The 27,826-nt window shown below is 43.9% G+C and overlaps 1 protein-coding gene across 4 annotated transcripts in view; it reads right to left on the reverse strand.

Moving 5' to 3' along the window:
• Positions 1-27,826, reverse strand: part of PPP1R12A (protein phosphatase 1 regulatory subunit 12A) — a 232,753-nt gene that overhangs the window by 17,053 nt on the left and 187,874 nt on the right. For all 4 annotated transcript variants that reach the window (XM_050934674.1, XM_050934656.1, XM_050934680.1 and 1 more), the window contains 6 exons: positions 27,223-27,341; positions 24,374-24,439; positions 6,567-6,583; positions 4,776-4,917; positions 3,438-3,542; positions 2,144-2,191 (listed from right to left, as the gene is read on the reverse strand). In XM_050934674.1, coding sequence (XP_050790631.1) covers positions 2,144-2,191; positions 3,438-3,542; positions 4,776-4,917; positions 6,567-6,583; positions 24,374-24,439; positions 27,223-27,341 — 497 coding nt within the window. The remainder of the gene's footprint in view (positions 1-2,143; positions 2,192-3,437; positions 3,543-4,775; positions 4,918-6,566; positions 6,584-24,373; positions 24,440-27,222; positions 27,342-27,826) is intronic.

Below are 27,826 nucleotides of genomic sequence, written 5' to 3' on the forward strand. Positions count from 1 at the left end.
TCGCGTCTAGATGTGATAAATCGACCCCTGAGTGCTCTCCCATCAACTTCTGTACTCCACCGCCGCAAGAGGGGCAGGCGGAGTTGATGGGGGAGCGGCAGCAGTCGACTCACCGCAGTGAAGACACCGCGGTGAGTAGGTCTAAATATGTCGACTTCAGCTACGTTATTCATGTAACTGAAGTTGCATAACTTAGATCCATCCCCCAGTGTAGACCAGGCCATAGTGTCACTAAGTCTCTTGATACAATGGCCTATTTTAGGAACTGAGAGCAAAGCAGGAATTTTGCTACGGAGACACAAGAGCATCATGCACTACACCTTTAAATAAATTGCAACGCATATTAAAAACAGGAACCATTATACCTATGATATACATAATTAAAAGTAATAAATTTCACTTGTGTGAGCACAGTGGCAAAGGAAATGCCCATTAAAGCAGGTGATTATCACTGCCCAGAGAAAAAAATGCGAGCTACCTTAGGGGGTCAAAAGAATTGAGGGACAGAAGGTGCAGAGAAACTGTTAGAGCTATCTGGAGAGGATGCAGGAATGAATGAATGCAACAGTAAGGAAAGCCGTGTTCATCTCTGCATATCAGGAGCCTTATTTTCCTTATGCATTGTTCATTCACTAAACTACCATAGTGGAATTTCAGTCAGTTAGTGCAGCTGAGCATTTCTGCACCTCCTTGGTTCCCTACCGTAACTAACGAGTTTTTATTTTATCATTGGTAAGATCTGTAGAACTAAAAGTGGCTTCTTAATCTGCAATAATTCCTGTTAAACTTCTAAATCCAGTACTCCTGTATACTATTAAAACAATCTATAGCTGCAGAGTTGGATTGGAGGTTTTTTGGTCTGGCTTTTGTTTAGGTGGCAGAGAGCAAAAGGCAAGTTTAAGGGATTCATATAATGTTTCAATATAAATAATTTACTTTAAGAATAACGAAACTAACACTACAAAAAATCCTCCTCTCACTACTCTTCTTTTTATACCTTAAAAACAAGCTTAAACAATTTAAATGAATTTGGCTTAAAAAAAAAAAAAAAGTGGCTCTTGAGAAGAGCCAAACTTTTGTTGAAAGGAAATTTTTACAGCTAAGTTACTAGCTTTGAAAAAACGAGTCTCTAATGGAAATGCAGACATAAAATTAAATGTTTGTGTCATATATAAACTTCAGTATGACCATAATTTTAAACCCCGTGTCTTACTGCTTACATATACATTTGTGTACAAATATACATATTATCTCTCACAGAATGTGAGTGATCTGTATTTTCAACAACCTCATCTTCAATCTGCCTTTAGGAGTACTAAAATTCCCAGTCTTTGCACAACTTCAAACAGATCCTCTCACCCAGTTTTAAAAAAAAAATCCCCCCATCAATTTTCCTCTTTTCCCCTCCCCCAAAGTGGTATCATCATTATTACTGATGATAAAAGGAGATTCCCATGAGACATCTCGTACTTGCTTTTCACCATGGAAAGTTCCAAGACATCAAATCCTAAGTAAATGAGGAGAAAGTTTTGAGGTTTTTTTTTTGTTTTTTTTTAAAATGAAGCTGTTGGAAGCTGCTTAGAAATATGGAATGTTAGACATAATTCCAGGGAAAACTGTTTAACAAGCAGAGTACAGAAGTGGAAGTCAATGGTGCAACTTACTACACCACCACCACATGTGTGGTTATATTACATATAATTAACTTATAGTACGGTATGCAGTGTTACTGAAGCCATGTTGGTTCCAGAATATTAGAGACACAAGGTGGGTGGGGTATTATCTTTTAATGAACCAACTTCTGTTGGTGAGAGACAGACTTTTGAGCCACACAGAGCCATTCTTCAGGTCTGGGAGAGATACTTTGAGCATCACAGTTGAATACAAGGTAGAACAGAGCTGTGACACACACACAGAGCTCACCCATCTTCTCTCTCTAATATAACTGACAATTTGAGGACAACTAATTAAAAGAAGTATTACTGCCTATAATGCCACCTTACATTTATTGCCACTTTGCATCCTACAAACCCAACATCTAAATCGTAAGAATCAGTTCAATAAAATATATCCACCCTAGGGTTGGAAAACACAACAAAACAAACTAAATAAAGAATCCACTAGATCTTTTGCAGAAACTTACCCTTTTTTCCATTTCCAAGAGTGACCTGTCAGCAAATCTCTCTTGTCTCTGAAATATAATGTTAATAATTACATTTGGGATTTAGAGTAGAAAAATATAAAATATAGGAGGCAAACAAAAAACCCACAATGTTTTGACTCTTTATGGTCTCAACATAGAAAAGTCAAAACATACAATTTTACATAGTATTTCATCTCATGCCCAAGAAACTCTTTAATACTTATATTCTGAGAGACAGTGTTGTAGTTAAGGTTCTAGAATGGTATAAAAGTGAACAGAGTTTGTTCCTGGCTCAGTCACAGATGTCCTCTATGACCTTGGACAAGTAATTTAATCTTTTTGCACCTTTTGGCAAAGTAAGTTAATACATCCTTACCATTAAGGGTGTTACATCAATGATTTCATTGATGTTTTTGAGATGCTTAGGGCTAGTCTATGCTGTTGCACTACATTGGCACAGCTGCTGTAGTGCTGAAGACACGCTATGCTACGGGAGAGCACCCTCCCGTTGGCTTATTTACTGCATCTCAATCAGAGGCGGAAGCTATGTTGCTAGGAGAGCGTCTCCTGCCAACATAATGCTGGTATGGACACCGCTTTAAGTCGATGCAACTTACATCGCTCGGGGAAGTAGGGGGGCACTTTTTCACACTCCTGTGTGATGTAAGTTGCATCGACTTAAGCAGTAGTGTAGACAAGCCCTTAGATACTACAGTGATGTATACTGGGTACAGTTATTTATTTATAAATTCTTTCTACAATAGTTTTTAAGAAGAAACCTACTATTAATCTACAGATGTGATATCACCATATGCCACACTGTTATTTGAGAGCTGTCATCTGCACCTATTTAGAGGTTGCCCTATCTGCTCTAACTGCAAGACAGGATATCTAATCAGCCAGTGACAGCATGGCAGTCTGTAACAACCTGCCATCAGGTTTATAAAACAATCAGTTCATAAGTTAATCATTGATACTTTGAACAAATGTAATTCAACAATGTAGAATCATTTTCTCTGTTTTTATGCCTTCCTCCCTGCAGAGAAATTACTTAGATATATGCCGGCAAGAATCATTGATTCCTTAACAATTAACACTTGCATTAGGCAACCAGACTCATATGGCCTTCCCTCATCTCCAGCAACAATGGCAGTTGCAGTACTTAGCCCCATTCTTTTAGAAAAAGAGAAGGTAAAGTCGACACCTGAGAAAAATGTCAATTCCATTTCCAGGATTTGCTGGTTTGTTACCCATTTTACCAGCTAGAGACTTTGCTTTGTGAGTGAATACAAACCTGAGTGGCCTTTTCCAACTGTAGTTTAAGATCCGTCAGCTCCATGTTGGTATCATGTAACTGCGCTTTCAGCTTTTCATTTTCAGTTAGAATCTGTTCATAAAGCTAAGAGAAAATTTAGACAGGTTTAAGAAATGTGCATCTCTTTTAGTTGCATTACTTAATGTACAAGGGGCTAAATTCTTCTAAAACTTGATTTAATTGTACAAAAAGAAATTTATATTCAGAGGTTCTATAGAACAGAACAGTACTTTTCTCTGTGTGTTCTGAACCAACTTAACAGAGAACTATATTCCCACTACTGAATGGCTCAAAAACACCTGCAGAAACAATATCATTTCAACTGATTTTTAGGGCATTTTCTTAAGAACATTACTAGCTTATCCCTTATTAAATTATACAGTACAATTTCACAAGGGTGACAAAAGCATTGTAAGTAGTATTACAAGAAAATTCTAGCTTCCACACGTAAAATGCTTAAATTCCCTGAAAGGAGAAACTTCTGTCTTTTATATTACAGACAAGAAGAAATGTATGATAATTTTACCTTATATTTCCATAATAAAGACAACAATTTGAAACATTTTCCTTCTGAAAAAAATCTCTCATTGACAATAAGTTGAACAGTTTCTCATTTCTTCACAAGTTTCTTCTAGTTTTCAACAAGACTTGATTTTATATTGTACTAGCAAGTGCACCAAATAAAAGTCTCCATTATAGATATCAAGCAATTCTAACAACACAAGGACCAAGGTAGTGGGTATGTGGTGTCATTAAAACAGCATTTGGCTCCTCTGGACTTTCCCCTTCTCTTGCAGAGGTGAATGCAAGGGCCAGAAGCTACTATATAGCCAGGGAGGTGGATACAATTCTTCCCCTTTGCCTCTGTGGAGTTCCGAGTTGAGTTACTTAAGGTATGCCCACACTTACTGGGGATCAGCACTGTGGCGACTGACACACCGGAGGTCGATTTAGTGGGTCTACTGAAGACCCACTAAATCACCTACTGATCACTCTCCCTCGACTCTGGTACTCCACTGGAACGAGAAGTGTAAGAGTCGATGGGAGAGTTTCTCCTGTCAACCCAGCATGATGTAGACACTACAGTAAATCGACCTAAGCTATGTCAACCTCAGCTATGTTATCCACATAGCTGGAGTTGCGTAACTTAGGTTGACTTACCCCAGTAGGCCTTAGGCTAAGGCAAGATTTGGGACTTAATGTGAGTAATATGATTACTTCAGGATAGAATTTATTGGGGGCGGGAGGGTGAGTGGGGGGGGAAAAAAGACTGCACATAATGGTTTATTTTAATATCAGAACTACTGGCCCAGATACCTTTTTAAAGTCAGTTGCATCTTCTTTTTCTAGCCTACTACAATATGGTTTTCGTTCTTCAAAGTAACTCTGTGACCCAGACCGCCCCAGCAGCGAATCATAACGGTCGCCTGATGATGTGCTGATTGATCCCGCATCATATCTTTAAAAGAAGAAAAGTTCATTATTTTCATAACATTGCTAACCTGGTGCAGTGTATCAAGCCTACATAGTTTATTCATATCATTATCTCCTATCCTCTCTCTAAGTGGTGGAAACAGTTTTTAAAGTTTTCTTTCTTCCACTCAACACTAAGATTTATTTCAAATGAAAAGAGGTTTTCTGACTGTCAAGTATGGCTTAGGGAATGCAAACATCAGCCTTCTATGTCAAAATTTCTTTTGAATTAAAATACATTCCTTCAAGACATTGTTGCATGATTCTGAAGACAACCTAGTCAAGATTTTTTAAAAGAAAAGAACTTTTCTTTGCCTATTCATCTTTTATAAGCATTGAATTATTTTTGGGGTTTTATTTTTAACCTCAAAGAGATCTGCCAAGTCGAGTCTGGTCTTCCCAGTTTTACTGGAGGACTTCAGGGAATTCTCAAGGATATTAATTGTGAGCTCAATTACCTTACCAGAAGCAGCACAGCTCCTTTAACAAAGGCTTCTTTTAGTCAATATTAGTTATTGAAGTAAAACAGATATTAATACACACAAAAAATCCTAACAGCTTTAAACAATCTGACCAAAAATCTGTTCCCCTTCCCATTGCGTATGGTTCAGCTGTTGTAACATCCTCATTTAACACAGAGGTTTCTAGCACAGACAAGACTCGACTTCTTAATTTTTTTTTTTAAAGTACATTGTTTTTATCTATTTATTTTTAAGAATTTTTTCAGGCCATTTATCATAAAGCTGTTACAATGAGTACACGCCCATTTTTTCCTTTACAGGTTTCTTTTAAGAGAGTCAACTGTAAATAAATACAAAAATCCTGAACTATGAAGTAATATTACTTCCTTAAGATTAAATCCTCCAAATGAATGAGTTAAGTGGCATTTTCAGCCTATTTGTAATGATCACTAACATTGCATTTCACGTCTACTGAATGCAGCCTACTTTGGTTCCCATTGAGCGTGAATGCTCCATATTCAGTATTAACTCACTGATCAAGAGCAATGGCACTAGCTTGCCAAAAGCCAAGTCATATTCGCATACATTCATTGTTAGTTAAGAAATGTTTTTGAACCTAAGTAACATCTAGAAATGCACATTATTGGGGGTGAGGAGTGCAGGATTTGTTTCTCTCTGACAGGTAAACATCTTGAGAAAACTTCAAGAAGCCTGATTTTCAGAGGAGGCAGCACTTTCTGAAAGTGAAGCCCCTTATAGTGTCTCAAACTGGGTATCCAAAAATTGAGACAGTTTATGAAAATCTTAGCTTTGTATTGTAAACTGCATGGGACACAGTCTGGATCAACTATGTTTTGCGAAGTACCTAGCATATTTTAGGTACAGTATAAATAAATACTTCAGCACAGAACCGAAACAACATTTTGGACATATCGTCAGGTCCCCTCTAATCTCCCACTTGCCTGAATGTGTAAAAAGTCAATCCTATGGCTTTATTGCTATATTCTATATAAAACATACTAAATCTTTACAGCATTAACATTTTTTCAGAGTTTAACCTAACCAACTATTGAGAGCAAAGTAGGATTTGAAAATTAAGAACTTAAAAAATAGAATACAAGTCAAAAAGGTTTCTGTTTTATAAATAAATGATTTGTTTAAATCAAACACATACCTTGAAAGACTATCACTCTGGAAAAGAGAAGAAAAAAACATTAGGACAAACTGGTATTTGTACATTCATTAAATGTAATATTCAACGTATCTGTGAACAAATGTAGCCTGGCAGAGTTGAGTTAAAGTGCAGGAGAAAGCTGAATGCTATTCAACCATTCATTATCTGAACACCATCTACAGCTTCATTTTGTTATGGCTATCAAAAAAGAGGAAACATGCTGGAATGTATTTGCCAGAAAAATGTTTTGCAAACAAGTTAGTACAAGCTCATAAGAAGGCTTAGGATTTTAGTATTATCTGAAACATTAGAATAGTTTTAGAAGTATGTAAATTCCTCAGTTTCTCTGCCATTTGGCAAAGTTGTTGAATAAGACACAAGGATTTTGTCCCCTCCAATCCTCTTCCTCCTACCCTTTTTTATTTTTTAACTGGAAAACAGCATTTTAAGAGCTCAATTGTCTGAGTTACTACATACCATCCTGAACAACATTCAGTGGCAAGCTAGAAAAATACTGGCATTACTGCTATTTAAACAGGATTAAACCGGGTGGGGAATCTGAACTTCTGCCCAACAATATGTAGCAAAATGAAACCTTTTGTACACAGCTACTCAATTTAAGATCATATACAAAAGAGTAATTTAACAGGTTTCCAAATTACAGAGGAGTTTGCAGACACAGGAAAGTCTCACATAACCAATAAACCAGGACAGACCCTGAAGCCTAGTTCCAGGACTCAGGGAGCTATAAAGGGTACCAAGGGTGGTGGGGGGTAGGGAGGAGAGGAGAGAAAAGCTTGGACTGCCAAGAATTCTGGGCTTCCCTTCTCCTTACAAGCACACGGCCTGGGAGCTGGTCCTTCTAGCTTTTATCTGCATTGGCCCCATTTGCAACAAACTACTCATACCCATATTATCTCTTAATATTAGAGTTCCAAATTCTATTTGTTATCCCAGCTGCATCTCCACAGTGCTGCGAGGAAAGCAAATAACTCATCTGACCCATATCTAATTTGGCCCAATAAGAAAAAATTCCTTGCTGATCCCAAAACCCAGGTGACCCACTGCATCCTGGAAACAGTCCCCTATCTAGAACTACAGGGCAGGAGCGGGGCAGCTGGAGATACAAGGGAGTCTTGAAGCCTAAGGGAAAAGTTTCAATTGTTTGGGGAGGAAAAGTCTTCTCCTACTCTTTCTCCCCAGTCTACCAACAGGATGCAAGAACCAAGGAAAAAGGAGTGGCATCTGGCATCTTTGGGAATGCACATTCTACCATCACCCCCGCAGGGCAGAGCATCCTTTTTTCTGATCCAGCTAATATCCCACCCGCTCACCCACAGTGGAGGGAGCATTTCTCAGGCATGCCCTCTTCTGCCTCCTCCTCACTTCTGGGGCAGTGCGTTCCGACCAAACATTGCCCTCCACCCCCCAACCAGGAAAGGATTGTTGTTGTTGCCGCCTTTATATTGTTTATGTTGTTTCCTTATTATTTTCTCCTCTTGCTCCCTTTCAGAGTTTTTCTGTCTCAACCAAAAATATTCTGCATATAATAAATACTTCTAGAAGATTGTATTAACCCTTTGGACACTGGCATTTTAGGACTAACAGGGAAATGGGAGCTCAGAAAGACGTATCTGCAGCATTCAGAAGGTTTTCAACGAGTTCTGCATAAAGTGAGTTTTGGTACATCCGACGAAGTGGGTATTCACCCATGAAAGCTCATGCGTTTTAGTCTAAAAGATGCCACAGGACTCTTTGCTGCTTTTACAGATCCAGACTAACATGGCTATTCCCTGATACTTTTGGTGAGAAGTTTCCAACACAGATATCTGTGAACATTGACATCACACATGAGACTGCTTGAATGCTGTAGCAAATTTTCAGTTGTCAGTCTGTGTTCCTAATGCATTCACAAAACTGAACAGTCTGGTGCCTAATTTTACCCATAAATTTTCCATTATTGTTTGTGCATTGTTAGTTACACTGCTTCATTTTTTCCTATCTATGCAAGTAACAATAATGCTTATCTCTAAACACCACTCACACTACTGGGGTCATATAAACAACAACACTAAAAGAAAAAAACAAACGCAGAATCCTATGAAAACATATATTGTGTTCACCACAGAACCCTTAGGACAACTATCAGTAAAGAAAATAAAATGAGAACATATGTGCACTAATCGTACCCTCGGTCACTGTTGTTACTGAGCAGTTTTTATAAAACTGCCACGCGCAGATGATTTGAAAGCTGAAAAACAAGACTGGAGTGCAGTATTAAATCACAGTCACTTGTGTCAATCTTTGGTGGCTGCCTAGGTGGAATTTAAACATCCAGTGACATTTGTTATCCTAATATTGGAAATGTCAAGCTTCCAAAAGTTACGACTCAGTACTCAAAAAATGACATTCTATTCTATTTTAATTCTTATACTTTACCTATTACTATAGTGTTGGCATAACCATCACTAGACTTCAGAAATAAATTACACTTGCATTTTGCCTGCCTGGAGATTTTTGAGCCTACGATGGCATGTGGCCCATCACCAACTGCCAGCAGCAAAAATCCCCAACTGCTGAAGACGGGACACTAGATGGAGAGGGCTCTGAGTTACTACAGATAATTCTTTCCCAGGTGTCTAGCTGGTAGGTCTTGCCCACATGCTCAGGGTCTAACTCAATGGTCTCCAAACTTTTTTGATCACGCAGCCCTATCAGTAAAAAATTTTGTAGCATGCACCCCCTGCCTCACTGAATGAAAACAAACAAACAAAAAAAAAAAAAGCCGCTCGGACTCCTGGTCTAACTGATCATCATACTTGGGGTTGGAAAGGAATTTCCCCCCAAGTCGGATTGGCTGACACCCTGGGGAGTTTTCAGTTTCCTCTGCAGCATGGGGCATGGGTCACTTGCAGGTTTAAACTAGTATAAATGGTGGATTCTCTGTAACTTGGAGTCTTTAAATCATGATTTGAGGACTTCAGTAACTCAGCCAGAGGTTAGGGGTCTATTTGAGGAGTTGGTAAGGTTCTGTGGCCTCAAGGAGATCAAAAGATGATCATGATGGTCCCCTTCTGACCTTAAAGTCTATGAATACACTTATATACAATTTGCATGTGAAAATACAAAAATAGAAAGGCAAGCCTCCCTCTAACTGCTGGGTGGTGATAGATCTGTCATTCCATCATAATTAAGGCTAAGATTTTGTCACTGTTATTTTTATGAAATATCACAGACAGGTCACAGGCAATAACCAAACATTCACAGAAGCCCCTGATCTGTCCCTGACTTTTATTAAAAATAACTGACAAAATGGGGAGGGAGGAGGGTCCAGCGTCCACATCCACAGTAGCTGAGAACACGGCGTCCCCACTGCTGCCAGCAGCATCTTAGAGCTGTGGGGGTGTCCCTGCCATCCAGGAGCTCTGGGCTACTCCTTCCCCACCCCTCGCTGGCTGACAGCTCCTGCCCCACAGCCCTGAAGCTGAAGCAGGATTCCATGACAAAATTTTAGCCTCTCATATAACCTTGGAGGTGGGAGATCTACATTTCCTTCCTTCTCTATGTGTCTTCCATATCTCCCTCTCATCAAAGCTTTTAGCACTCATAGAATATCAGGGTTGGAAGGGACCTCAGAAGGTCATCTAGTCCAACCCCCTGCTCAAAGCAGGACCAATCCCCAGACAGATTTTTACCCCAGTTCCCTAGATGGCCCCCACAAGGATTGAACTCACAACCCTGGGTTTAGCAGGCCAATGCTCAAACCACTGAGCTATCCCATTCTCCATGCCTGCTCTTGCCATCTTCTGTCCTCCACATTGACCCCTGCCCCTCACATAATCCATGCCCTCCAATATCACCTTGTTCCTGTTACCCTTTCTCACAGTCTGTCCTCCAGCATTCCCTTGAGCCCTCTTAATTATTTCCATCACAACCATCCTTGCATCTCCTGTTCCCTCACTGTCTCCTTCCTGTGCCATGCATAATGAGAATGAGAGCTGGTCAACTGAGATAACAGTAACCTCATTTCTATCTGCAAAAGCTTAGGGAAACACTGGTCATCTTAATGATGGCAACCTGGCTTCCACTGAAAGTAATGAAAGAGTGGCAACAGTTTGTGAAATGAAAACTTTTAAAATAACACCTAACATCAGACTTGCAATATTATCATGAGAGTTGGCAGTTCTGTGAGGCCTTTAATCTTTGTCAAGTGTCCTGGCCAACATTCCAGTTCTAGCAAATCAGGTTCTAACATTCCAATTTTTGAGCATTATTTTTGCTAAAAGGACAGCTATCCCAAAATAATAAGATGATGACATGGATTGCAATTCACAAGACCAAATTAAATTCTGAAGTATAATCTAATTAGTAAAAAGATACAGAACTAATTGCTGAAGACTACCTGAGCACAATGAAATAACACATCACTAAAGTAAATACCTCCCCTACAGCAAACAAGCAACAAACCATGTCATTCAGGCATGTCTGGAGGCAACAGTGTGAGCTATTTGGTGGTATTGCTCTGGAATGCACATTTGAAAATCAGTGATTATGGCAACTTAACTACTGAAGTAACTTCTAATAGTTAAATTATTTTGTCACTTTCCTGCTTGAAATCCATCCTAGTTGTGAAAAGATTTCATTGCAAGTGATATGATAAATGATCAATTTGGACAAAATTTTGCAATCTTTCCTTGGTTTGTATTCATGCAAACCAGATCTGATTCATCAGTGCAGAAAATGAATGTGCCTATTTTCAGTGAGCCCTGGCTTACAAGCAGCACTGCTTGGCTACCCCTCTCTCTCTTCCTACTCAGCATTCAAACCAACTTAAGATAAGGGTTCCTAGAACCTCACGCTATTGGTAATCAACCTATAGCATTTCTCTAGCACAATGCTACATCGATGGAATGCATTGATCTGGAAGACAATTCATCTTGAAATTGAGACTACAAAGGGATACCAATTCAGGACATGAGTATAGAGAGCAGTGAACAGTACTGGTATACTGTAATTAAATATAGGGCTTCAGTGAAAGACCTTTAGTTTTTCAGAACCATTTGCAGACAATTTTTTTCCAGTTTACTCAGCAATTTATCTTTATTTCTTGTGTGGGTCTAAGTTCATCTTCCTTATGAAAGCACAGATTTCCTATAAGTAGCAAGGTATTTTGAATTTATGTGCTGCACTGGGAAATCTTGGCTCTTGGCACAGAGCAGCTGAAGTAAAATTATATTACAATGACCTTCAAGTTATAAACTGTTACTGCTGTTTGACTTTTATTCTTTATAAAAAACATAGGGATGAATGATCAGCTAACTAGTGAAAATGCAGTTCTGTACAGGGAACATCAAAGCGTAGACTGAGGACTTATAAACAACTTTTCAAAGACCTCTGATGTTGAAAAATATTTAACTCGTTTGTCAGGTTCCTTACAGATTTCATGCCAGAAACCATTCTGTCTATTTCAACTTTCTTTGTGGCATCTGCAAGGCTTGTTCTTGACCTCTTCCCTTCAGTTTAAATTCTTGAGTTACCGCCAAGGCTGTCAGAGCTTTATAGCTCCATCTTCTATCTCTGGTCTGTAACTTCACTAGGCAATGAAAGCAACAGCAGCACCACTTAAGGGAGTAACAGAGAACTTCATTAGCTAAAATTATTTTTATTTCTGACCAACATGTAAAATAAGCAGCAAAATCAATAGATTATTCCAAAGTGTATTTAAATATTTTCAAAAACATGTTATGAATTTTTATTTGCCCCACAAACTGTATGGGTTATTGGGGCTGGTGGTCTGGGTATGCAGAAGTGAGAAAAAAAACAGTTTTTCCCATTTTAATCATCACAGTTAAGGGTGGGCAAGTAAATTTTGTGCTTGGGACAGTAAGTATTCCCAACAATTGTGCACAGGTGTCTTGGAGGCAGGAGTTTTTCAGTTTCTCTCTAAGAACCACACACAGCAGAGAGTTTACGATTATTCCATAGAATGCAGTATTTAGAACCATTTGAAAGGAAGCAGAGATTTCACTTCTTGTCATGTAATTTAAGAATAGACTGCATATTAATCAAAAGTCAGTATTCAAAATATTTTCTAAACTAAGTTCTTTAGAGATGGCCAAAAATTGTCACAAAATATTAAGTTACCAGTTTAAAATTTCAGATTCAAATGTGAGAAATTAATAAAACGGTTGTTATTTAACTGGAGGAACAAGAGACTTGAAGTCTGCTTAGCCTTACAATAGGACCGAATTGTAAAAGACTGTCAGAACTATAGGCCCACACCAGCACTGCAAATGCTGGGAACTGAGGTAAGAAAGAAGCAGCAGAATTTGCACAATATTTTGAAACACAAATATAAGATGTGAGGTTAATGTTTTGAACAAGATGCAAACTAAAAGAACTTTCACGAGTTCAAACCAATTACACCCCAAACCCAATGTATTCTCTGGTAAAATGGACCTGAATTCTGCAGAACTCTGGCTGCATCAGACACATCAGCTTCAATTATACTTGAAAATATAGGTTTTTAATAGCACTGTTATTTATTTTGATATTAAACCCATTTTCATGCTGTCCCCATATTTTCTGATGATATATCAGATGTTTGTAAAAACAAAGCATAACTGTAAACTGGACGTACAGCTGTTGAGAACTCACATTTTCAGAGCTATCATTTTAAGTGGTCCACAAACTCAGTAATACACAAAAATTTATAACTGGTTAATATTTTCAAGGTACAACCATAAAAGATAGGAACAGTTTTTAAAAAAATGAAAGACTGGACACTGGAGCCCATTTCTGTGACAGGCCATGGAATATGCAGCAAATTCTGTGGTTGCAGAATTACAGAATACATGAATGGCGCCCTATTTACTCCTTTGGCTTCTAGTCTAGCCATACAAAAAATGTTTGTTAATGGTAAGGTTGAGAAATCAAGCAAACATATGCCAGGAAATGAGAAGTAAGCTTCAAAATCAATCTGAACTCTGCCTCCAACTCTCATGCGTGTGACTTAAAATATCACCTTTGTCATATATAAATTATGAAAAATACAGTTTGTAGTAATACCAGCTAGAATTTCTTATACAACTCTACCTACAACTCAGTGCACAGCCACACAATTTATGTTTGAAGAAAATAGTTTAAATAACTTTAAAGTTATGAACATTCAAAGTTAAATGACACAGACCTAGAGACAGTTTTAAGACGCTCTAATGGCAAATGATGTCTCAGTGTGATAGCTTCATATGTTTAAAGCTTTACAACTACTGAAGTGATTTCTCAAATTTCACCTCTGTCTCAAATCTCAGTGTTATGTACAGAACAAATATGAACAAAATACATTCATTCATTTTTTCCCCCAAAGGTGTAAATGTAAGCTTTCTGAATAGAACGCAAAAAGCTTTTTCCATTCACCCACACCAGTTGTGCTTAAGATTTGGAAAACAATTCAGTTCCCAGGTAAGAAGCTACAGGGAAATTCCCAGCCTACAAGGCATTAAAGTGATCAAGCTATCAACAAATCTAAAAGAGAGTAATGAAGCGTGTTGCCGTTCTATACTGTAGTTTATGCTATGGTAAACATTTTCCTCCCTTCAGCAATGCAGTTCAATTTCCAACTAGTTCTCCTGCAACTCTGATGCTGGAATCTGTTTTTCTGGAGGAAGCACCTCATGCCTGCATCTGACAAGTAATATAGTTTCTAGACCGATTAGTTTTTTTTCCCCTTTCTTCTGGCTTGTTGTATCAAATACTCCTTATGCTTTCTTAAAAATTATTATTCCCACCCCTTGTCGGGATTCTCGTTACGCAGGTATCTGTTTCTCAACTTGCATACACTACCTGGCTACTGTATTGTGCACAATGCTGAAGTGGTTCAGCTGGAGGCAGACTCATCTGGAAAAGCAAGAACTTAGCCCACCACTTCTTTAACGGATAAGGAGCATGGTATTTAGCTAGTCCAATCCCATGTAAAACTTAGGTTCTGGAAAACATTTAGTACTGGTAGAGTGTGTAGCTTTATTTGAGAAGTTCATTCATGAAATCCCTCAAGTTAGCATCCATACAGCTTTGCATGCATCACTCTGTCCCCACCTCTCTAACCTATACGCTTTCATCAAGAGATTTAAAAAATATATTGGGTTGCCCCCACACAAAAGTTTATTAAAAAAGCACTTACATAATTTGGGGCTTGATTTACTATTGTATTGCTTTGGCTTTACATTCACATAAATCCTTCGAAATTACCATAATCATATATCAGACAACAATTCCACATAAAGAAATAAGGAAGAAGTGAGTAATGCCCAATATAGCAACATGAAAGAATAATTACAGATCTGGGGGCAACAAAGAATCTGCACTGGAGACTGATGAAGGAGAAACGAAATATGAACACACAATCCATTAGGCTTATAGAAAAGACACAAAAGCAGCAAAAGAGGACAGAATGAATCATTTAACCAAAGCGGTTGAGGAATGCGTAAAGACAGTTATACAAACACAACAGGAGGGAAAATATTAGAAAATTGGGAGACTAAACTAAGACAGTCTGATACACCAGTGTGTTACTTCAATGTTTTGGTCAACAGAAATGTATTCTCTTATGCCATATTATGGTATAGTTTAAGATGTAATAGTTTTTTTCACCCACACTCAAGTCAAGACTTTAATTTCAGAGACCTGTCTTGCCAATGTCACCACCACCAGGAACGCGACCTTCCATGACAAGTGGGAAAGGGAGCAGGAACCCAGCAGCTCAAAGGGCGGGCCGGTGAGCCTAGAGAGGACCAAGTTAAGATCCCATTGTGGGACAGGAGTCCGTACCTGCGGGAAGAGTCTCTCGAGCCCTCTCAAGAATCTGACCATGTCATGAGAAAACACTGTCTGTTCTTGGATCGGCGGGTGAAAAGTGGAGATGTCCACTAGATGTACTGTAATAGAAGAGTGTGCCAGGCCCTGGTTCCTCAAATGGAGCAGGTAGTCCAGGACAGCTTGTATGGAAGAATGCAAGGGAGAGAAGCCAAGCTCGGACACCCAGTGGGAAAACCTCCTCCACTTGGCCAGGTAAGTCAGCCTGGTTGAGGGCTTCCTACTCCCCAGGAGGACCTGTTGGACTCCTTCTATACAGGTCTGTTCCTCCGGGTTCAGACACACAGTATCCATGCCAAGAGGTGGAGGGACTTGAGGCTGGGGTTCTAGGAGCCAGCCGTGGTCCTGTGGCAGCAAGTCCAGGTGGTTGGGCAGGGGCCAGGGAGGGGCTGCTGACAAGCTCATAAGCATGCCGAACCAACGCTGGGTAGGCCATGCTGGGGCGATCACGACAACCTGCACTTTGTCTCTTCTTCTTTGCCAGCACCCTGCCAAAGAGTGGAATTGGAGGGAACGCGTACATCAGGCTCCCAGACCATGACAGGAGGAAGATATCTGAGAGGGAGCTCTTGCTCAGACCTTGCTGAGAGCAAAACCGGTGGCATTTCCTGTTCTGTCTGGTAGCGAAAAAGTCCACGGAGTTCCCCACCTTTGGAAGATCATGCAGGCTACCTCTGGATGAAGCGATCACTCATGGTGAGAAGTGGTAGTCACTGCTGAGCTGGTCTGCCAGGGTATTCTTGACACTGGAAAGTTGACAAGCTTCCAGGTGGATTTCGTGGCTGATGCAGAAGTCCATAGATGGAGTGCCTTCTGACAGAGCTGACGAGCACACTCCGCCTTGCCTGTTGATGTAGAATATCGAGGCTGTGTGGTCCATCAGGACTCATACCCTCTTGCCTGACAGGTAGGGCAGGAAAACTCTGCTCTGAGCAGTCCAATTGGCGTGCGTTTTGACGTTTGGTTGTAACCGCACCTCCTCCGGGGACCACGTTCCCCCATGTCTGGAGGTCGCCGATATGTGCACCCCAGCCAATGTCTGAGGCATCTAACACCAACTCAATGGAGTGAGGGGTTTGTCGAATGGAATCCGCTCCAGAACTGTCCTGCGGCTGGTCCACCATTGCAGCAAGGGAATGGTAATGATCTTTTCCAGAGGGTCTCTGGACTGGGACTAGATCGTTCCCACCCATTGTTGCAGGGGATTTGCATCTGATATCCGGCCATCCATGCCTCATGCTAATCGACTGGTAGTGGGACGTCGAACGGGACCAGCAGCTACTACGAGCCAGTTGCTGGGAGGATCATTCTGAGTAGGGTGACCTTCCTTTTGGACACCGGTGATGATGGCCCGGAGATCCGCGGTCTCTGGTGCCTGATCCATCCCAGGCCCCTGAAGATGGTTGGGGCTGATCCCAGAGTTCTTGCCAGGTGGTGAGTGCCTCAAAGGGTCTGCACCAATCTACCAGCAAGGTAAGCCTGGAGTCTGTCGATCAGTGCCTCCGATGAGGGAACTGAAGAAGGCTCTGCTGAGCCTGCCTCTCCTGTCCTGAGGCGTCGGCTGCGGGCGAGTGAATGTTAGCAGGATGTCCCTCTTATGGGGAATGGTACTGCTGAGGCAGGGAGGGGACACATGCATAGGTTTCAATGCAGGTTTTCCCCAATATCAGGGTACCACAGAAGCTGGTGAGGGCAGCACTGGGAGTGTCAGGACCTCCTGAGCTGCTTGAACAGCTTAGTGCTTCGACGGCACCTGAAGCTGGCTGGGGCCTACACCACTATCCGGAGTCGCAGGCAAGGCATGGGATGGGCTGTACCGCTCGACTTTAGATTTCCCAAGGGGGATGTTGAGCTGCCCAACATGAGTCTTGGCTTTCTCCTTGCCCTCTCCTTTCCCTTGCGGGAGGTAGGAGATCTTTCCCTCACAGTCTCTTTCAGCTTCTTAACCGGAGCCATGGAGGGAGACCGGTGCCAGCTCATGGATGGTGCCAGGGGAGCACTGCGCACGGAAGCCACGATGCGGAGTCAGACCACTGCTTCGGTGCTTGAGACAGTGTCGACTCCATTAAGAGTGCTTTCAAATGAATACCATGCTCCTTCCTCATCCTGGGTTTGAAGGATTTGCAGATGTGGCACATGTCACTGATGTGCCCCTTGCTTAAGCGCCTTAGGGGGCTGGTATGTGGGTTGCTGACAGGCATAGACCATTTGCAGCAATCTAAGGGCTTAAAGCCTGGGAACGGGGCATGCCCCGACCCCTGGCTGAATCCCGCTTGGGACTAAGGAAGAGTTTGAGAACTACTACTAAGGATAACTAAGAAAACTACTACGTACAACTATTTTACAGGATTTCTAAGTTTGCAAGAACAGAGAATGAATCAGTGCTAGCTGAAGCAGCAGATGTTCCAGCACCGTCACTGTGGCAAGAAGGAACTGAGGGTGGGGGTAGCTGGCGGCGCCCCTTATACCACGCCATGCGGGCACCATTCCAGAGGGCGCCAGAGCCAGTTCAGTCCAGATAATGCTGAGGAAAAAACTTCAGGCACCAGTTCATGTGGCGAGCACATACATCTAATATGGAACGGACATGAGCAAGCACTCAAGGAAAAAACGGTTACCCACCTTTTAGTAACTGTTGTTCTTCGAGATGTGTTGTTCATGTCCATTCAAAGTAGGTGTGCACGCGCCGCGTGCACGCCAGCCAGAAGATTTTCCCTTAGCAGCGTCTATAGGGTCAGCCCGGGTGCCCCCTGGAGTGGCGCCACCATGGTGCCCTATAAAGGGGCCCGCCGACCCTCTACCCCTCAGTTCCTTCTTGCCAGCACTCCGACAGAGAGGCAGGAGGGTGGGTGCTGGAATGGACATGAACAACACATCTCAAAGAACAAGTTACTAAAAGGTGGGTAACCATTTTTTCTTCTTCGAGTGGTTGTTCATGTCCATTTAAAGTAGGTGACTCACAAGCCTAACCTTAGGAGGTGGGGTCGGAGATCACTGTTAACTGGAGTACTACACGCTCGAAGGCTGTGTCATCCCTCGCCCGGTGCGTGATGGCATAGTGAGACGAGAACATGTAGATGGAGGACCACGTGGCCGCTCTACAAATTTCCTGAGTTGGAACCTGAGCCAGGAAAGCCACAGAGGAGGCCTGTGGCCTAGTGGAGTGGGCTGTGACCGGAGGGACAGGAGTCTTAGCTATACGGTAGCATTCCCGGATGCAGGTTGCGATCCACGAAGAGATTCGCCGAGAGGAGACCTTTCTGCCACTGCGACGAAGAGCTGGGTCGAGCGTCTGAACAGCTTGGTACGCTCTATGTAAAAAGCCAAGGCCCTGCGGACATCCAGAGAGTGTAACTTCTGCTCTTCGCTGGAGGAGTGTGGTTTCGGATGAAACACCGGGAGAAAGATACCTTGGCCCATGTGGAACTGCGAAATGACCTTCGGTAGGAAATCCGGATGAGGTCTAAGTTGGACCTTGTCTTTGTAGAAGACTGTGCACGGGGGCTCTGATGTTAACGCTCGAAGCTCTGACACCCGTCAGGCCGAGGTGATCGCCACCAGGAAGGATGTCTTATACGATAGGTACAGCAGGGAGCAAGAAGCCAGAGGCTCAAAGGGAGGCGCCTAGAGGACGGAGAGGACCAGATTCAGGTCCCAAGCAGGGGTCGGCTGACACACATGTGGGAAGAGCCTGTCCATACCCTTGAGGAAATGCCCAACTAGCAGATTCGCAAACACCGAGACACCCTCCTCTCCCGGATGAAAAACGGATATGGCCGCCAAGTGAACGCAAATGGAGGAAAGGGAGCGGTCCAGTTGTCTTAGGTGAAGCAAATAGTCAAGGACAGCGGGAATTGGTACACCCCGCTGACCCAACCATATGGAGAAGCGCTTCTATTTAGCCAGATAGGTGGCCCTGGTGGATGGTTTCCTGCTACCTAGCAGCACCTGCCTTACCTGCTGGGAGCACTGCAACTCCACCAGGTTCAGCCATGGAGCATACAGGCTGTGAGGTGAAGGGACTTGAGGTTCGGATGGTGGAGGGAGCCCCGGTCCTGCGTGATGAGGTCCGGGAGTACAGGGGAGCGTCAGGGGCACCTGAACTGACGTGCAGAAGTGACGTGTACCAATGCTGGCACGGCCACGCCGGAGCTATCAGGATTACCCTGGCGTGATCCCTGTGAATCGTTAAAAGCACCCTGTGTATCAGGGGGATCGGAAGGGAAGGCATAGAGCAGACCGTCCTCCCACGTATGTAGGAAGGCGTCCGACAGAGACCCCCGACTGTGGCCCAGGAGGGAGCAAAACCATCGGCACTTCCTGTTTTCCCTTGAAGCAAACAGGTCTAACTGGGGAAAGCCCCAGAGCTGGAAGATTGAGCGCACCACATCCCATCGGAGGGACCACTCGTGACCCTGGAACGAGCGGCTGAGGGTGTCCGCCAAACCGTTCTGCTCCCCTGGAAGACAGAACTCCGTCAGGTGAGTGGCATTGTGAACGCAGAAATCCCACAGCGCGATGGCTTCCCTGCAGAGGGGAGAGGAGCGTGCACTCCCGTTTGTTGATAGAAAAAACTTCCGCCGTGTTGTCCGAAAGGACTGAAACGTACCTGCCGGCCAGGTGAGACAGGTCAAAACACGTCAGGCGGACCGCTCTCAGCTCCCTGACATTGATATGCAACTCAAGGTCCTCCGGCGACCACAAGCCCTGCGTCTTGAGGCGTCCCAGGTGCGCTCCCCAACCTCGATTCGAGGCGTCCGTCACCAGGGAGAGGGAAGGTTGCGGGGTAGCAAAGGGGACACCCATGCAGACTTCCCGCAGGTCGAGCCACCACCATAGCGAGCTCAGCACCAAGCGGGGAACGGACACCACTGAGTCCAGGGGGTCCCTGACCAGGCAATAAACTGTAGCCAACCAGGACTGCAGCGGGCGAAGCCGGAGTCTAGCATGGCTGAAGCCCCGAGCACCTAGCGCTCTGGACAGCTCCAGCTGAATTTAAGCACTTTGCCAACAGCCTGAGGCAAACTCACGCTGGTAACCAGGGTGCGGTGTAGTCCGAGGATGAGCTCAGAAATTGCACGGAACCTCGACTCCGGCAGGTACGCTTTGGTGTGGGTGGAGTCCAGAACCGCTCCTATGAACTCTATTCATTGCGTTGGAGACAGGGTGGATTTGGCTTTGTTCAAGAGGAGGCCAAGATCGAGAAAGGTCTGCCTGATGAACACCACCTGGGTCTCTATCTGCTCCTTGGAGCGGCCCTTTATGAGCCAGTCATCCAGGTAGGGGAATACCTAGATGCCCCGACTGCGCAGGAAGGCGGCCACTACCGCCATGCACTTCATGAAGACCCTGGGAGCAGCCGACAGGCTGAACGGGAGCACCGTGAACTGCAGATGGATGTCGGCCACGATGAATCTGAGATACCGACGGTGCCGTGGAATTATGGCAATGTGGAAATAGGCGTCCTTTAAGTCAAGGGCGGCATACCAATCTCCTGGATCCAGGGAGGGGATGATCGAGGACAGGGAGACCATGCGGAACTTGAGTTTTCACACAAACTTGTTCAGCCGCCGCAAGTCTAGGATGGGTCTCAGGCCCCCTTTTGCCTTCGGTATTAGGAAATACCAGGAGTAGAAGCCTTTGCCCCTGAGCTCCTGCAGGACTTCCTCCACGCCCCTTCTTCCGTGAGGGACTTCACTTCTTGAATTAGAAGTTGCTCATAAGAAGGGTCCCTGAAGAGGGACAGGGAGGGGGGGGTTGGTGGGGCGGAAGGGAGGAGAACTGGATAGAATATCCCTTCTCTACCGTGCGGAGCACCCATTTGTTCGATGTAATTCGGGACCAGGCATGGTGGAAGTGGGACAAAAGTGACCCAAAGGTAAGGGTGGAAAGATCCAGAGTTTCTATCGGTAGGTCGTCCTTGACTGTACCATCAAATAGGGAGTCTAGGCCCAGATGGTGGTCTGGATTGGCTAGACGCCTGGCCGGAGGGGTGGCGCTCGTGACACCTCCTGACATTTCTGTCCCGCCTGCGCCCCAGCTCCTGGCAAGTCTGTGGCTGGTATGGGTGAAGGGCCACCTGCAGCCTAAATTGTCTGCGCTGGGTCGTGGGGTATGCAAGCCCAGCGAGCAAAGCGTGGCCCTCGAGTCCTTTAAGCTATGGAGATGTTTGTCCGTTTTCTCCGAAAACGGCAACTGCCCTTCGAAGGGGAGGTCTTGAATCGTCTGCCGGACCTCAGAGGGCAGGCCCAAGACCTGGAGCCAGGCTCCCCGCCGCATGACTAGGCCCGTGGCCAGGGTGCGCGAAGCTGAGTCCACCGCATCTAAGGCAGCCTGGAGGGAGGCTCGAGAGATCAGTTTGCCCTCCTCCACTAGGGCTGAAAACTCTGATCTCGAGTCCTGGGGAAGGAGCTCCGTGAACTTCGAGATGGCCGAACAGGTGTTGTGGCCATATTGGCTTACTATTGCCTGTTGATTGGCAATGCAGAGTTGGAGAACCCCCGTGGAGTACACCTTTCTACCAAAGAGCTCAAGGTCTTTTTGCGTCTCTGCTCTTCGGTGTTGAGCCTTGAAACCCCTGACCCTCCCGCTGGTTAGCCGCGTCTACCACCAGGGGGTCAGGTGGAGGGTGGGTGTACAGGTGTTTGTGCCCTTTAGAAGGGACGAAGTAGCGCTACTCCGTCCTCTTGGCAGTAGGGGTCAATGAGGCTGGTGTACGCCATAGGGTGCGGGACGTATCCACTATAGTCTTTAACAGCGGGAGGGCCACTCTGGATGGCCCTGAGGGGGCCAGAATGTCCACTACAGGGTCTGCGTCCACCTCGATCTCCTCCGCTTGGATTGCGAGGCTTTGAGCTGCTCGCCGAAGCAATTGTTGGAGAACTCGAGTGTCCTCTAGGGCCGGTGCTGCAGCCGTGCCCGAGATCGCCTCGTCTGGAGAGGAGAACAAGGAGATTACATGGAACAGCCCTTCCTACGGTGCATGCGGCACACAGCATTGAGGTTGCGGTGCCGGTTCCGAGTCTAAATGCGGCACCGCGGCCGGTACCAGGGTCGCCGGTGAGCGACTTGGTGTATCATGAGGTGCCGACGGAGCCCGAACTGGAGCCGCTGCCGGTGTCGCTGCCCGGTTAGGGGGTGCTGAACTTGACAATGGCACACCCCTGCCCGGCGACGGTGCCGGTGGCAGCTGCGCCAGGGCCACCGACGTCAAGGACACCGAAGCCAACCGTGACTGAGGGCCAAACGCCTGGCCTACCGACTGATGGTAGGTCCAGGGAGTCCAAAACAGCCACTGTGAGGGCGGCTGCCATTGTTGCTGCCACTGTGGGTAATGCTGGTGGCTCACCCCAGAAACCAATCTCCTGCTCCGCAACCGGCTGAAGTGATAGGAGTCTGCCTGAGTCTGAGGACCTGGGGGGAGCAGCGCCCGGTGCCAAAGGAAAGCGGTGCAAAGGCAGCAGGGAGCCTCTCCTCTGGTCTGGTGCCGTCTGCACAGCACGGTGCGGGGAGGGAGGCGACAGCATGGCCGGCTTGCCTCTAGAGTGTACTGGTGGACGGACCACAGTAGGCAACTCCCTACGATGTGGGGAGGCCAGTGCCGGGAGGCCTATTAGGTCTGAGGCCGCCTCGAATGCTTCCGGCGTCGACGGGGGGTGTATGTCCCCACTGAGATCCCGGGAGTTAGGCTGGTCCAGACTTGACTGCCCTCTCTGTGGTGCGGGAGTCGACAGAACCGCGGAGGGCTGTAGCCCAGCCTGTCCGCTTACACCCGCGGACGGCGTCGGCCTTGGATCCTGGTGGGGTGACCAATCCCTCATTGGCTTCTTTCTCTTGGAGGGCACTGGCGAAGGTGAGCAGTGTCACACTGAGGCCGACTTCCTATGACCCGACTTTGTCCGGTGCCGAGTTTTCGACGACTTGGGCTGGGCCCTAAGTCCTGATGTCGGTGGCGGGGCACTCCGCACCGAGGACGACATGCTGGGCCCCACCTCGGCCGGTTCTGGGTCCGCGGGTGGTCGCAGGGCCGCCTCCATCAGGAGGACTAAGTCTTTGAGCCCTGTCCTTCAGAGTGTGTGGGCGGAAGCCCCTACAGATAGAGCACCGGTCCTTTTGGTGACTCTCTCCGAGACACCTCAAACACGCAGAGCGTGGGTCACTCTTGGGCATGAATTTCCCGCAGTCCTTGCAGAGTCTGAACCCGGGGCACCTGGACATGCCCCAGCGAGTGATGAAGACTCTGGGGGGGGACCCCCCAACTACAAAAAACTATATACAAAGATCTATCTAACTAACTATAATATGACTGAATATATGGACTAAATAGTAAGGATAGGACACTGCCAACTTGCTGTGCAAGAGAAGTTCCAGCTAGCCATCACCGGTGGTAAGAAGGAACTGAGGGGTTGGAGGGTCGGCGGGGCCCCTTTATAGGACGTCGTGGTGGAGCCACTCCAGGGGGAGCCCGGGCCGACCCTACGGACGCTGCTAAGGGAAAATCTTCCGGCTGGCGTGCACGCAGCGCGCGCACATCTACTTTGAATGGACATGAACAACCACTCGAAGAAGAACTACTAAGAATTCCCTCAACTACCGGCCTAAGCATCAGTTAGAAACAATATCAACATTTACAACAAATTCTACTTATCTATACCTAGAATGCAAGAAAGGGGGAGGTAATACTCAGCAAACAACCACTATTAAAATATATTAAAAACTATCATTAAAGACTGTAGTTAATTTATAAGCTAGAAGACTTCATCTTTCACACAAAAAACGGCAAAGGAACTGGTACTGAAACATACCAACAAGCTATGATTCAAAAGATACCCCACCAGATGTGTTCTTATAACCGAATCTAACTGCAATGAAAGAAAATTAAAACATAAAATCTGTCTCAAGAGATCACAACTGAATTAAAAATACTCAACAATTACCTGAGTTTCTTTCTTATTTGTTCCTTCTTCTGAATCAGACTGGTGTTCCTGTTCATTTTCATCACTCTGGAGAAAATAATAGTAATAAAAATAGTAAACTTTTGAAATGCTATTGAGTTTTTAAAAATTTTATATTTCTATGGTCAAAATTCAAGACAGAGGGCTGGTCTACATTACTGCTTAAGTCAATGTAACTTACATTGCTTAGGGGTGTGAAAAAGACACCACTTTGAGTGACAAAAGTTACAGCAGCCTAAGCGCTGTCCATACCAGTGCTATGTTGGCGGGAAATGCTTTCCCGCCAAAACAGCTCCTGCCTCTTGCAGAGGTGGAGTAATTATGCCGATGGGAGAGTGCTCCCCTGTCGGCATACGTCTTCCCTAAATGTGCTACAATGATGCAGCTGCATCGGTACAGCTGTGCCAATATACTCTGTAGTGTAGATTTGTCGAGAGTTTATTTGAATTAAATCTATTTTGTATAAAAGCAACAGAAGCAAACACAAGGACAAAAATTTCTCCAAAAGTATCCCATAATATTCCTGGATGGCTTTGTTCTGTTTAACAAAACAAAATGGCAGTAACATTGAACAGGTAGATATTTTTAGTACTAGACTGCTATATAATGGAAGAAAGTTGGACTATACAGTTGGCATAAGGAAACGCTTTTACAATAGTGACATTTAAACACGTATTTTTAGAAGCAAAAAGGAAAAGGCAACCATCCTACCATTGGGAGTATAGGCCTTCTTGTTAATTTGCTCAGAATTCATTTATCTTAATTACTTTCAATTATAAATACACAGTAATTTGCAGAGTACGGGATAATGGATCTACTTCTCAAAAATTATGTATGTACATTAAGAGGAGGGAGGGAATTTTGTTCTAAATTGATCATCATTGCTTATGATTCTCAACTGTGAAACTAACCCTGTTAACATTATCTTGCATCAAAACACCTGGATATAAAAGATATCTATTCTTGCCCATTAGATATTTGTTGAACTACACTTGAAGGATCATGAATTTTTTTTTTTTATGGTGTAAGTATCTACTTTAAGTCAGAAGAGTTTTAAAAACATCACAAACAACTCTGGGACAATGGCTAAGGTCAGGGTTCTCTTCTCTGGACTATCTTAATAGGTTGGACAGAGAACTATTTGTTTTATATACCAGTTCTACAAGCTTCTTCAAAAGGAGTGAGGGGCCTTGTTTTAAAATCAAGGCAGGAAATCCAGGAGAGAATGGGCTTATCAGGCTCTTCTGAATTTTATCCTCAGTTTCTCCTCTCTCTTATTCTCATGCCATGTATGCAATTCAGAAGGCATATTATTATTATTATTTGTATTACAGTAACACTTGGTACCTCAACTCATTGTGCTAGACACTGTACAAATAGAGTAAGTGAAAGCAATTATTTGTTTTTTACCTACTGAGCCTACCCAGATTCCTAAGAGCACTTTATGTTAACCGTTTGACATGTTGAATATTGACCATTTATTCCAACGCTGTTTCTGAGCCAGTTTCTAAACTATGTCAATACTTTACCTCTTATACCATGACTTAGTTTTCTTAAATGCCTCTTGTGACAGACAGACTTTGTCAAGGCTTTTAAAAAGTACAAATGTGTTGTCGGCTGGTTTTCTTTAATCTATTATTTGCTCAGAGAATTCTAGTAGATTAAAGATAAATGATTTTGGTTAAAAAAAGCTGTTCTGGTTTGTCCCTATCATATCATGATCACCTATGTGTTTTAGAATTTTTCATTATAATAATTTGATATGCGTACTGCGTGGAAATGTTGTTATCCCTTCAAAATAAGGTGTTTTCTAAAGGAATGATCAATACACCCAATTTAGATGCGTTTAAATCTGAACCCAAGTTACTGCTGTTCTCATTGTTTACTTGCACTGTACAAGTGGACTCCATTATCTTGTAGACCTATACAGAACAACTATATCTGAGCACATCAGCAAAAGTCACTTCAGGTATGATAGGCTTATGGGTTTAGCAACTTGTGTGGCCACACTCATGCAAAAGGAATGACGACCTATACAGCGGTCATCTCATTCTATAAGGAATAACGTCCTATGTATCGGTCATCTCATTCTATGTATTACTAATCTAAACAGCCTGGGAAGAAATCCCAGATAATATAGACCTCAACAATCCATGCTACTTGAACATGCTAACATATTTTATATAGAGAAAAACATGTTACGAGCAAGAGTGCAATGATTTTTGGAAAAACCCACTAGTATGGGCACAGCTGAATCCATCTCATGATGATGTATTTCCTCTGTTTTCCAGAAAGAATCATATTAAATCATATAACTCAGTGGTTCTCAAACTTAGGCTACCCAAGGACCCCCATTTTTATTTAAAATTTTTCACAGACCCCAAGTTCCATGATCAGCCCCAAGGTCCTGCCCCCACTCCACTCTGCCCCCCCGAAACCCTCCCATCACCCCACCTCTTCCTGTTGCCGGTCAACCCCTACCCCTCCTCTTCCCCACCCCCTCCTCCAAGCATGTCCCATCCCTGCTCCTCCCCCTCCCTCCCAGCACCTACTTCACGCTGCTGAACAGCTGTTCCCCGCTGCTGAACAGCTGTTCCCCGGTGTGAAGGAGCTGCTGGGAGGGAAAGGACGAGGAGTTGAGAGAGGGAAGAGGAAAAGTTGATCAGCGGGGCCCGCGGACCCCCTGGAGTAACTGGGGGTCTGCGAACCCCAGTTTGAGAAGCACTGATAAAACTCTAAACTATTCCCTGTTATTTTAATGTGATAATTTTATATACATTCTGAATATATGTGAAATAGACATATGTTTGTTGTTTTAAGCGGTTTCTCACATCTTGAGTCCAAAAGGAAACTCCTGTAGATCTTCGTTTTTCTCTTGGTCGCCGCCTGTCTCTTATTGATTTTGACTGTGATTTATCTTCTTCCTTTTCTTCTTCTTTTTTCCGGCCTTCTGTTAATAACAACACTTTTTAAATATGACACAGAAATCGTGTGATCTTCTGTAATATATAACTTACATGTTAATCTGAGAGGTGCTGGAGCAAGAAGTTCAGTAGCCAGTTTTATAAATTATGTGGTAACACACATCTGCTCAGAACACAGTTGTGAAATATTATTGTAAATACAATTAAAGTGGTCTGGCAAGTATTTTGTATTTCCCAATCACACTCTGTAACATTCTACTTTAGCCACCTAACTAAAATATTTCAATATAATACTAAGACTTCTGACAACAATCTAAAGGGTAGTTCTAATATTCAAGCTTTAAAACTTCTGCCTACTTTATTATGGAGGCATCTGACTGAAGAGAAACGAGCATAAAAGAATACCAGGTCACACTTCCTCACAAATATTTTCTTCGTTATTGCATCAAGAATTCAGTGCAATTGACATATGTTCATTCATTTAAGCTTTCTTTGAAAAAAAAAAAAAACT

The sequence above is a fragment of the Gopherus flavomarginatus genome, chromosome 1, assembly GCF_025201925.1.
Source record: "Gopherus flavomarginatus isolate rGopFla2 chromosome 1, rGopFla2.mat.asm, whole genome shotgun sequence".
Classification (NCBI taxonomy): domain Eukaryota; kingdom Metazoa; phylum Chordata; order Testudines; family Testudinidae; genus Gopherus; species Gopherus flavomarginatus.